The following is a 12,336-nucleotide window of genomic DNA, read 5'->3' as shown; positions in this document are numbered from 1 at the left end:
TCACGACGGAATTGCAAAAAATCACATTTTCAAGGGGAAACTTTTTTTTAACTAACTTTTGAATTTCTATACAAAGAACCTTTTTTTGATTATTTTTATTAAAAACAATCAACTTTTACTAGAATCAAAAGAAATCCCCAAAATTTTCAGGGGTTTTGGAAATTGTTTTTTTTTTGCAATTTTTCAACTGAGTCCACTTCAAACTCAAATTTGCCCAGTTAAAAAGTTAAAAGTTTTTTGATTACGTTTCAATTGTATAAGTTTCAAAATTTCTTAAAAAATAACGTTATTGACTTAAAGTCACCCCTACTAATGGTACATTTCTTCCTAACACAAAAAAAAACCAGCACCATCAACAACTTTCCACGCACAAGAAACCTTGTTAGCAGACAGCGGCGCGGCTTCGGCGTTGAGATGGTCGGTTGGTCACGTCATTAGTACCTCGAACTCATCTTGAAGCTACACATTCAACGGTTTGGTTGCCAAAGCTAGCCGAACTGATGATGATGATGATGCCTCCAAGTTGGTCTCCATAGCTTCCGGTTCTTTCCGGTTACTAGCGTCGTTGTTGTTGGCAGGACTTCTCAGAGGATTCGCCAGAACTTCCTCTCCTTCGGCGATGATTTATGATGCCGATGTATGAGAATTTATGACTTTCTCAGCTCCGCCAGCTTCCGGATGAATGACTCCTAGACAGGGAATGTGCGAGTTGCGTATTTGCGCTGAGCGAACGTCTGCAAGTTCTGACGAAGTTTTTGGCGACTAGACAGGCCAAGTCAGCACAAAGATGACTCCTCACACTGCATGGGCTGGTTCCCGCGAGAATTGCACCCACCCACATTCACTCTGCACTGTTTGATGGTAATAAAGGGCCCCGAAATCGATTAATCTTGATTAGACTTCGATGTTTTTTTTCCTGCTGCTTCTTTAGTTGCGGGGTTGTGATGATTGTTGCTGAGGGAGGTCATTATGAGGTTTGGGCCGCCACGACGTAATTTGATTGCCCAAGTCTGAACCAATTGAATGGAACAAAGTCGAAAGTGGCGGAAAAGTGGAAAGTTTTCCCTTGTTTTTTCTCCGACGAGCAAGCTAAAAGTTTTTCTCTCCCCCTTCTGAATAGGAGGGAGAGATTACACGCACGGTAAACAGACCAACCAGTCATTAGGAGGAGTTTATTTGGCTGTAATTATCGGATAGTGCTTATTTGCAATCGATAGTTTGATGAACTTGCGTGTGGGAGTTGATTGATTTTTGGTGATTCATCGAAACTGAGCGTAAATTAGAATGTTTCTATAGAAGTAAATATTGTCATGCAACAAACCATTACGTTCGAGGGTATAAATTATTTTCATCCAAATTTTGTTAAATCAATTAAAACGCATTTACTTGAAATAAAAATTCAAAGCAAATGCTATTCACAGCCAAATTCGTATTATGAAACATCTATTTAAAAAAAACATGCTTCATCAATTGGATATTAATTTGAATGCTACATCACATAAATGGCAATATTAATTTCAAGTTTTAGCAATTTTTATATGATATTAAACCCTTGTGGAAGGTTTTTAAACTAATATTAGATTCTTGTTAATTAGCATAAGCATAAGCATAGGTGCCCACCCGCAGTTGCTACTCCGTTATTGACCAGGACCTCCAGAAGTTACATCCACGAGCCGTGGAAGATGAGTGGGTGCTATCTTTCCTCGCTTCGCAACTTCTCAAAGGCCCCTATCATGCTGATCAATACCGGCGCCGGCCACGACCAGTGGTAGAGTCACGGGGAAGTGGATGGGAATGTTAGTCCGATACTTGAGTGATAGAGACCGCCCAATCGACTGCTTCTCCGACAAAGTATCACATGAGTTTTGAGGGGGTTAGTAGATGGGTATGAGGTCAGGATTCACGAGTGGCAGTGATGTGACCATGAGCATTTTGTTTATCGGTTGAAATTTTTTAAATCTTAGGCAGCCGACTGCGGAAAGATAAATTAGTGATGATTTAGAAAGTTTTTTTAATCGAACGCGTGCCAACCGAGCATAAGTGCTTTGGGCTGGACTTATCAGTATATTTTTACTGTTACTACAATTTAGATAACGCGAGCAAATTTCAAAAATAGTAAATAAAAGACGCTTTACTTTTCATGAGATCGATAGTTTTATGAGTTAATACTAAAACTGCCAGATGGGATGAATAATTACGATAAACGATTATCAATAAAAAGAAAATAGGACACCACGTAATCGATTGTAATGAAATTAGAACAACTAAACCGGCGACGTGCCTTCCAATCAACGAAGATAAAAGAAGGACTTATGAAAAATAAAATATCAAATAAAAGGGCTCCGAAAAACACGTTGCAGAATAACCGCGAGGTTCCGCTGCTTACAATCGAGTCAAAAAAAATCAAAAACGCGCGTTAGTGGTCTATCCTAAATGTCAGCGTGCCTTTCGGTAAACGATTCTATAGAAATGAGTTTTTCACCGTGAGAATTAAACACATTATTCGGATTGTAACAATCTACTAGTACAGTTGACAAACTAACGAAACGATAGCAAAATGATCAAGAACGCGTATACTAAGTTATTAAATAATGACCCTATAACGGTTATTTTCAATAAGATATGATTTGGATTTATCGACCGATTTTGTAAATTTTACGCGGTTTAAAAAAATTTATTGGACTAGACATGAACAAGAAAAAAGAACAAATAAACTCATACACACTCTCATACACACATTAACCAATTTACATTTATAGGCCTGAACATTGTAGCGATTTTTAAATTAGACTGAAAATTATTTTTGGAAGGCATCAATATAATGGAAACAGTCTGTACTGCAAAAATAAATAAATAAATAAAAAAATAAAAAAGAATAGCAAAGTACCCTAAATTGTGTAGAATTTCAAGCAATAGTAGAGTATCTATAGTTCCTGATAATTGTCTGTCACACACACACCCATACACACACACACACACACAGGGGGGCGCGCGCGCGCGCTTGAAATGTCATCAAGGAACGAGCTCACCCGGGTCTTGAAGACTGGAAACTGCTCGCCGTTCTACATCCGCCGCCGCAGCATCGAAATCGGGTGCAACCCGACCACACCGCCCGACAACTGCAACGCCGCACAGATCCGTTTGTCATTGGCCACACTGCTCCGACCTGCTGGAAGCTGCTCCTCTCACATGGTGCCTCAAAGCACCAATCATCTGCTAAACCTCAGAGAACTTTCACATTTATTGTGACTATGAGTGAAACAAACCAGTGTTCAAGGTTATGTCCTACTGAAGTGACGTCTTTAACACATTCAAAGCTTTTTACCAACGTTACCTATTCCATTACACTTGCCTTTGTCTTTAACAAACAGTGACATAACCCCACTTTTTGACTTCCCTTCAAAAGCATTCAAATATTTAAACCCGCACAACTGTCATTCTTTTCTCATTTCGCTTTGTTTCAATCTACCGCGTGCTTTTCATTCTACCTCTGATATTTAACATGGTTTGTTACTAATGATTTTCAATTAAAATAGAATAATTAATAAGCATAAGCTATCTTGGCTCTGGAATTTAGGTGGAACAATACAAAGACAATGCGGGAACTTGTATTGGGTTCAACCTGTCCCAAAAGACGGCAACTGCCTTTACAGTGCCCTCGCACACCAGTTATATGGCTTAACGCCACGGAACTCGCTCTTCCCGGTTTATCGAGACCTACTCCGCGCCAATGCCATACGTGAACTTCGGAACCGTCCAGATCTTTACCAGGATACTCTGGAAATATACGCTGCTGATGTTCCCGGGAACTCTCCTCTTGATCATAAAGTGAAACTTTTTCTTCGCAAGCTTGAAGCCCTTGGTAGTTGGGGAGGAGAGGAGAGCATCGTTGCACTTTCAAATTTCCATTCAACCAGAATCTACATCCACCAGAACAATGCCACGCTTTCCTACTTCCCCACGGTTGCAGAGCCAACTACCGAGTGCCACATCTTGTATCGAGGATCTCGCAACCAAAGAAACCACTATGACAGCGTCTACTGTGTGCGTCGAGCATCCAGCATCCTGACGGCCCCGGTCGGCAGAAGGGTTGAAATAATCCGACCTACTGATCGTTCCCCCCAATTGGAGGTGTGCACATTGAAAGATGATCAGGCGTCTCTCATGAGCGCCGTGCTACACCAACTCACGCGAACGGAAGTTGGAGAAGATACCTGCAGCAACCTTCGCTGCCTGATTGCCGATGAGATTGTCCATCTGGAACCGGCCGTCCTGACCTCACTCGGAATACCTATCGACAACGAATCCTTGCAAACGTTTATCTTCCGCTTGAAGACCGGCCTTCAGAATGGTGGTGTCGCGTCCCTCGTTCTGCTCTCTTCGCTACTAGGTGTGACCATCTACCTGTACAGATACAACCAGGATACGCTACGAATGAACCCCGCTGATCAAGCTGGTTCTGCTGCCGTTCACATTTATGAGCACATTGCGGATGATAGTTCGACCTTCAGTAGTGTGCTTCGAATCGTCCCAGACCAACCTCGTCTACCTCAAGTTCCCGAGACAACATCAGACGGTAAAAACCCCATCATAATTGCTGACAATATCTCGCGCACCGAATTTGCGGGCACTCCGCAAAGTGTCCACTCGAGTATGACCATTCCATCGCACCAGGGCCTCCGCTTAGGATCCCTTAACGTTAACGGATGCCGGGTCTCCGCCAAGCGTGACGAAATAGACGCCCTCTTGGTCAGCCATAAAGTTCACGTTGCTGTCCTGCAGGAGGTGAATCTACCGTGCGGGGAGGCTCTTTCCGATCATTACCATTGGCATATGGGAGAACCCGCTCGGAACAAAAGACGAGGACTTGCCATTCTTGTGCACCGAGATTACCCGATAGCGATATGGCATAAAAAGAATCAAGGCAGCAACATCCAGTATGCGCAACTAGTCTACCAGGTGAGGATCGCCATTGATAAAATTGACCTTCTTAATCCTAATTGTAACTCACTCAAAGACAGATGACGCTTCCTGTTATTTGGACTTGGTAAATGTCCACGGCCCCAACCAGAACAGCGCCCCCTTCTTCTCCAGCCTACACCCAACTGGCAGTCGCATGATTGTGATGCATGGCGGCATGAAAGTATATCAGAATCTGCATGAAATCTGTCCTCATGCATTTTTTGCGATATACGAGTATGACATTTTTGCCCGTTACCGACAATTATCGACATTACCGACGGCTTTTTGATTGTATTTCACAAAAAAAACACTAAGCAGAACGAGAATTGAACCACCAACTTCTTGGTTATTGATCCGACACGTTACCACCGCGCCATGGACGCTTGATGAAAAGTGAGTGAAAGAGCACCAATATATGCTTTTCTTTGGAGTGTTGCTCGGGGACGGGCCAGCATTATATGTGTTGGTGAGAACTGCAGATCGCTGAAATTTTTACACGCGGGCAAAAATGATCTACGGGCTTGCTGCAAAAAATGTTATAAAATATGACATTTTCTGCAGCAAATCCAATGTTGCAGATTTTGAGATATATTTTTCCTTTGGGTGTAGGGACTCTGATTAGCACGCTTCCGAACTTCCAACAACTGATCATACTCGGAGACTTCAACAGCCAGCTCGCGAATGTTGGACTCGACGAGGCAGAGCAGCAATTGATCGGTAGGACAGTGGGTCACACATCGTTCAATGAAAACGGCCAACAAATGCGCTTCTTCGTTGGATTACATTCGTTGGTTGTTCGAAACACGAAGGCCAACGCTAGCTTCAGGTATACTTGGAAGCGTGGAGATCGCTGTAGTCAGATCGATCATTTACTTACCCACAAAAACTCCAAGTTGTACCTGAAAAGCCTTCAATGCTCGTGGCCCACACAGCTCTCCACCGATCACAAATTGATGCTCACCAATATAGTGAAGAACCGATCAGCTCCACGGACCATCCCACAGAAACGACCACCTCAACAAAGAGTTGATGTAGATCCCTTACTTCTACGACACGAGCCAATTAGGAAGAAGTTCAAAGATCATCTGTCAGCCATAGAACCAGCTAGCTCGATCAACGAGTCCGTAGAGCAGAGCTGGACCAGAATGAAGGAGGGATTAACGAGTGCTGCCAACACTACTTTGAAGAGAAGGGTGATCATGAATCGAGAGTGCAGACTTGCCTTAGCACACCTTAAGAAGTGCCAATTCTGGGCGCACCGTTCTTATCAACCCAAATGGAAACATCGTCTTGAGGAACGGAGAAGGAGAACCTCCGTCGTAAAATCCGGGAGAGCGAAGAGAAGGACACTCTAGACATTCTAAATGATACTAAAACGTACCGCGTCGGGTACCGCCTCATCAAAGCACACAAATTTTTCAAGCGATTTAAGAAAATGCAGCCATCCAAGAAGCCCTCAACTGTGTCACCCGCTATTAAACTTGCCGACTGGTTTCAGGAAGACAGTGGTCCAGACCTGATTCCCAACCTCCAGCCTGAGTCAGCATGTCCTCCTTTACCAGACCCACCTACGATCGATGAAGTCCGTGCGATTTTGGAGAGAATCAAGAACGGCAAGACACCCGGCGTGGACAACCTGTACGCAGAATACCTGAAGTACGGAGGGGAACGAGTGCTGCACGACCTACATGAGCTTTTGAAAAAGGTCTGGGAGGAAAATCATATGCCAGCTGATTGGAAACAAGTAGTCGTTGTGCCGATTCCCAAGGTTAAGAACCCAACCCAAACCGGACACTACCGGAAGATATGTCTCAGCAGCAGTGCCTACAAGGTGTACGCCATTTGGATTCTGGACAAGCTACAACATCTCGTGGGTCCGATTGGCAATCACCAGGCTGCGTTTTTGCCCGGTAGATCATCAACGGACCACTTGTTTGTTCTTCAGCGCCTACTGCAAGAGCGATGGAACGGGGGGGAGACCACTGTGCTAATGTCCTTAGATATTGAAAAGGCCTTCGACAGTGTGTGCCTGCTGACCTTGCCCGCAATACTACGACGTGAGTACTCAAAAAAAAAACTTCATTTACATGTTGCTTACTTTGAATGGATTATAGAAAAAGGAGTTCCCAACAACGTTATCAATCGCGTGATTGAGTGCCTCAGGGGTGAGGTCCAGCAAGTGCTTTGGCAGCGACAACTAACGAGACCCATGGAACGACGCAGGGGTATCAAACAGGGATGCCCCCTGTCGCCCTTCTTGTTCAATCTCATCATGGAAGCGGTACTAGAGACGGTCGCAGACGAAGTGGTCAACCTCCGATTGAACCCAGAAGGTTCCCTAAACCTACCATTCCTCCTAGCTTTCGCAGACGATTTAATCATCATCGCCGAGCAGGTGTCCGACGTCGAAACGATACTCACATCTCTTAAGGAACATCTGGCTTACGTTGGTTTGAAACTAAATGAATCAAAATGCAAGGTACTGGTCAGGGAGCCGAAGGGGGAGGCTGTTCCGGAAGTCGAAATCCTCGGAAAAGTGTATAAAACCACCGAACCAATCAAGTACTTAGGAGTTCAACTTACTGCAAGACTCGACCGACCGCTGACCGTCCGGACCCGATGCCGGAATGCTCTGCGGGCATCCAGAGTTGTGATGGATTTTCTACGCAAATATCGTCCACCGTGGTACCTGGGAAGAGCGTTCTACGAGTCCTTGATCGCCCCGTCAATGATCTATGGGACGCAAACGGCCGTTTTGACGAAGTATAGCCGCCGATCGATTCGAGGCTATGAACGACAGATAGTACATTCGTTGCACAAACAGTGTCGGGACCACAGCAGCACTACCGTTCCACCTTCATTGAACTTTCTTCTCCGGAAACGGAGGATCACGAAGAAGATCCGTATGTTCCAGATGCGCTGGTGGGGACACGTCTACCGACGCCCGCGAAGCCATATACTGCGAGTTGCCGCCAGATTACGACCAGCACGTCTACGCGCCTGCCGCCCAGGATTTACTTGGCGGCACTGTATTCTTCAAACGATGAATCGGTATGGTAACAACGTGTACAATGAATGGAAAGTGTTGGCCGAGGATAAGGTCAACTTTCACAAAAAGTTGCTTGAAATCTTCGATAAGGCTGAGTCAGACGACAGTGAATGGGGTAAACAACACTTCCCAATGAATTCTCATCACAAATAATTAACACACTTTGTTTTGCAGAGTCCGATCATGAATCCCAGTCATAGATTTGCTGAGTGCGTGTGCTCGTTTCACCAATCTGCTCTGCATCTTGATTAAATGTTATACCATTCCTATAAAAACACAATAAAAACACCTCTTGTCCACACTTTGGTATCTCAGCATAAAGCTCATATTCCTAATATTAGATTCTTGTTAATTCAATATAAATGAAAATATATTTTGAAAATCAAAAATCACACGTGTCACAAACATGCCATTTCCTTTCTTGCAGCAACAATTTTTTCAGTAAAAAACATGTCGCATGTAAGTAATTAAAATAATAACGTCTTACAATCCTAAAACCAATTTATTGAGACAGTTTTTAAACGAGAAAACGAAATATTTTTATAAAACCAGTTAATTTATGTTACAACAGTCCAGACTCAATTATTCAAAGCCTCGATTATCCGAAGTTTCGATTATTTTTTTTTTTTCGTTTTTTTCTTTTTCTTGTTTTAAACATCAGATTCGAGTTGAGTACTTAACTCGACAGTAAAATTAGACAGCCAAAAAAAAAATTTTTTTTTTAGATTCGATTATCCGAACTTTTGATTATTTGAAGTGATTCTTTTCCGGGGCCTTCGGATAATCGAGTCTGGACTGTATTCTTATAGATTTTCAAATAACGAAAATTCTTCTTGAAACCTCATAAATAGACAAGAATAGAATGCGATCCATATCAGTTTCGAGTTAGTATCATATGCTTAAAACATAATTGTCTTGTGATGGTTTTTTTAAATAACTAACTTCTTCATAGTAATGTATTTTATTGCAAAAAATGATTTAATTTTTTTATCTTTTTCGAAAAGACTTCTTATTTGGAAAAAATAACAAATAATGTTAAAAAAATGTGAAACTCAAATTTCTGTGACAAAACATATAAGAACATTTAAAAATCCATAGATTCAGAAAATATTTGTTAGCATAAATTAAACATATATACCATTCATCATTGTAATGAATACAAATTCATAGAAAATTAAAAGATTTTTTTCAAAAGTTTTGAAACTAGAGTATAATTAAATACTTATTTCGCATTTCAAGAATAATTTATCATTTTGTTAAAGTAAATATTATCACAAAATTTTCATCATTAAAACAGTACTGCTACGGTCAAAAGTTTTCAATATCTTATAACCCGAGCAGACGGAAATAACTTGGGAAGGTCGGTTTTTGATATTGTGAGAAGATCGAAATATGGGATATGGGATGGGATGATCGGATTAGTTGTTAAAATAACAAAAATCAATAACAAAGATTTGTTCGAAGAATAACTTAAACTGTTATTATGTTGTTATTGCCATAACAAACCAATAACACAGAAGGAATCATGAAGGAATAACAAGATTTGTTATTTTGTGCGGAGAGGTAAAGCAGCATAATAACAAAAATTGTTATTGAACTGGTATGTCTCCATATCAAAAAAAGTTTTTGTTTTGGTTTATTTGCCATTTGCAAATAAACCTGCAGTTGCCAAAACTCTTCTGTACTAATCAGGACTGTAGAGTCGGGTTCCTTCAAGCGACTTTGAATCCATACTTTGAAGACAACTCCGACTCTGGATGCAGGATATGACGTCAACGCCGACTTCAGCTCTCCAAAAATACCCGACTTCACAGATTCCGACTCCAAGTGAAAGTTGCTGAACATTAGCTGAATCCGATGCCGTTTCCGAGGTCTCACTCCAGCTCGAACTTCAACGTCAGCTCCGACTTCCTCGCTCTGTGAAAATAATAATAGTTTTTGTTATTCACATTTCAAAAATTCTCAATAAATAAATCAATTCCCTTAGAGAATATAACAAAATTTAAAAAAAACAACTTTCAAAAGTTAATTTTATCAGATTAATTTAAGCTTAAGGACCCCATATCATGGCCAAAATAATAACCCCGACGAAATTGGTCAAAATATCCCGTAGTATTAACCATTTTAAACAAAGTCCCTTATTGGGTATATCAAATAATAAAAAAAAACAACTCTCAAAATTCAAACTTTTTAGAATAATTTTAGCTTAAGGACCCCATTTCATGTCCAAAATAATGACCCCGACGAAAATGGTCAAAATTTATTATAGTTCTAGCCAATTTTAGCAAAGTCCTTTAGGGGGTATATCAAATAATTAAAAAAATCAACTTTCAAATTTTCAACTTTTAAGAATAATTTTAGCTTAAGGACCCCATTTCATGGTCAAAATAATGACCACGATGAAATTGGACAAAATCATACCAAAGATCTAAACATATCTAACAAAAGAAAATAAAGCAGATTGTGTTATGGACACTTAAAAGCTTTTACATTTGTGCAATTTATGGTAGTTTTATTTCTAAGTCAGAATACCAAACGAATAACAAGAGTTTTTGAAATGTATAACATTTCCTCTTATTAGCGTGTTATTAAAAAATTTCAGTATGACATCACTTTAATACCAAATCTTGTTATTTTATCAGAAACAGTTATTATTTTTTCTTCTTGAAGTTGAAGTTCAGGATAAAATAATAACACTTTTTGTTATTTAACAGGATTTGTTATTGAAATATTATTAATTTTGTTATTACCGTCTGTCCGGGAAATCTTTTTTTTCTTATTTGTGGTTTCAAAATGTATTGTTTTCAAAAGCTTGAAATGTTTAACAATGTAAATCAAATATTTTATAACAATTGTGCAAGTCACTGACAAATTATTTTAACTTAAGAAATTTGTTGATGTTCCCAAATTTTTGGGAATATTTTGAAGGGGAGGAGGAGGACAAAGTCGGGTCCGGTGGTTTAGTGGTTAGCGTGGTAGCCTCCAAACCCCAGTATGGCCTGGGTTCAATCCCAGACGGACCCGGTGGCATTTTTCAACACGAGATTTGCCTGACCACACCTTCTATCGGATGGGGAAGTAAAACGTCGGTCCATTAGCGTAAAAGAGGTTTTGAGTGACTCACCTCACATAACCTTCGGACGCCTAGAAATGAGCAGAAACTTGCAACAGAGCCCACAAAAGACCCGGGGGTCGTTAAAGTGGATTGCTTTGCTTTGCTTTAGGAGGATAAAGTATTTTAAATTTAATTTGCAATAGCCTTTTAAAACTCAAATTAAGGGGTTACATACATGTAGAAAATCACTAAATTTCACAGAAAAATATTAAATCCACTTAAAAGATGAATTTCAATAACACCTGAAAATTTCATATAGATATTTCACGATTTAACTGAGTTAGAAACAATTTATGCTCAGAATATTGCTGTCTAACTTTCTGAGCGTTTATCTCTAAACACCGAGTTGATTTACGGGTGCCACGATATCTCGAGATGAGATGGACCAAATTGGCTCAAAATTTTGGTGAAGACTCGTTAAACCGGTCCCGTGTGCATAACGAAGCCCGATTTTAAAATTTTGAATTTTCAAGAAATACAAAAATCAAAAACTAGCGATTTTTTATATGAAAAACAGAAGAATATTTTAATATTTTTTTAACAAACTTTTTGAAAATCGGCCTTCGTCATGCACACGGGACCGGTTTAGCGAGTCTACACCAAAATTTTGAGCCAATTTGGTCGAAGCTATGTTGAGATATCGTGGCACCCGTTTTTTGAAACTGCTAACATCAAATATTGTATTGTTATTAGATGAAAATGTATATTTCAATGCCCTGAAAACAGATTTTGAAAAAAGTTTTAATGTTTGCTCAAACAAACCTCTGAAATTTTTGCCGATTTACATGTATGTAACCCCTTAAAGTGATTTAAAGACAGTCAGGGAAATTGGTAGGATTGCCATGATTACAGATTTTAAAATATTAACAAACCATTTTTGGATAAATTTAAAAAATCGAATGGATACCTACTAGGATGTAACAAAAATCACTTTTTGGCGGGCATTCAAGGGTTTGTTCCGGTGGGCATACTAAGCCCAAATCCAAAATATGAGCTTGATTGGACGTAACAGGAGCTGGCGCTCCGCCCTTCAATTTTAAATGGGATTTAACCCGTAAAAAAGATTTTTTAAAAAAATGACACTTTTTGAGGCATTTTGGCCACTGAAGCGTTTATTTTCAACATCATTGGCGTGTTGGCCAGATCCTTACGCATCTTTTGGTATATATAACATTGAAATTTGAAGCACCCTGGAGCTCGGTACAGGCCT

The 12,336-nt window shown here is 40.3% G+C and overlaps 1 protein-coding gene across 1 annotated transcript; it reads left to right on the top strand.

The window, feature by feature from the left end:
* Positions 1 to 2,904: 2,904 nt before the first annotated feature.
* LOC119767431 lies at positions 2,905 to 5,080 on the top strand. The gene is made up of 2 exons (XM_038256024.1): positions 2,905 to 3,505; positions 3,578 to 5,080. The coding sequence occupies exon 2, from the start codon at positions 4,165 to 4,167 to the stop codon at positions 5,023 to 5,025; it is 861 nt and encodes a 286-aa protein (XP_038111952.1). The 5' UTR covers positions 2,905 to 3,505; positions 3,578 to 4,164; the 3' UTR covers positions 5,026 to 5,080.
* The last annotated feature ends 7,256 nt before the right edge of the window (positions 5,081 to 12,336 follow it).

This window comes from Culex quinquefasciatus, chromosome 2, assembly GCF_015732765.1.
Source record: "Culex quinquefasciatus strain JHB chromosome 2, VPISU_Cqui_1.0_pri_paternal, whole genome shotgun sequence".
In the NCBI taxonomy this organism is placed as follows: Eukaryota; Metazoa; Arthropoda; class Insecta; order Diptera; family Culicidae; genus Culex; species Culex quinquefasciatus.
The sequence above is the reverse complement of the archived record's forward strand: the minus strand, read 5'-3'. Positions and strand labels throughout refer to the sequence as shown.

Excerpts from the sequence above, each read along its gene's own strand:
- LOC119767431 (XM_038256024.1), top strand. The coding sequence starts at position 4,165 with ATGAGCGCCGTGCTACACCAACTCACGCGAACGGAAGTTGGAGAAGAT.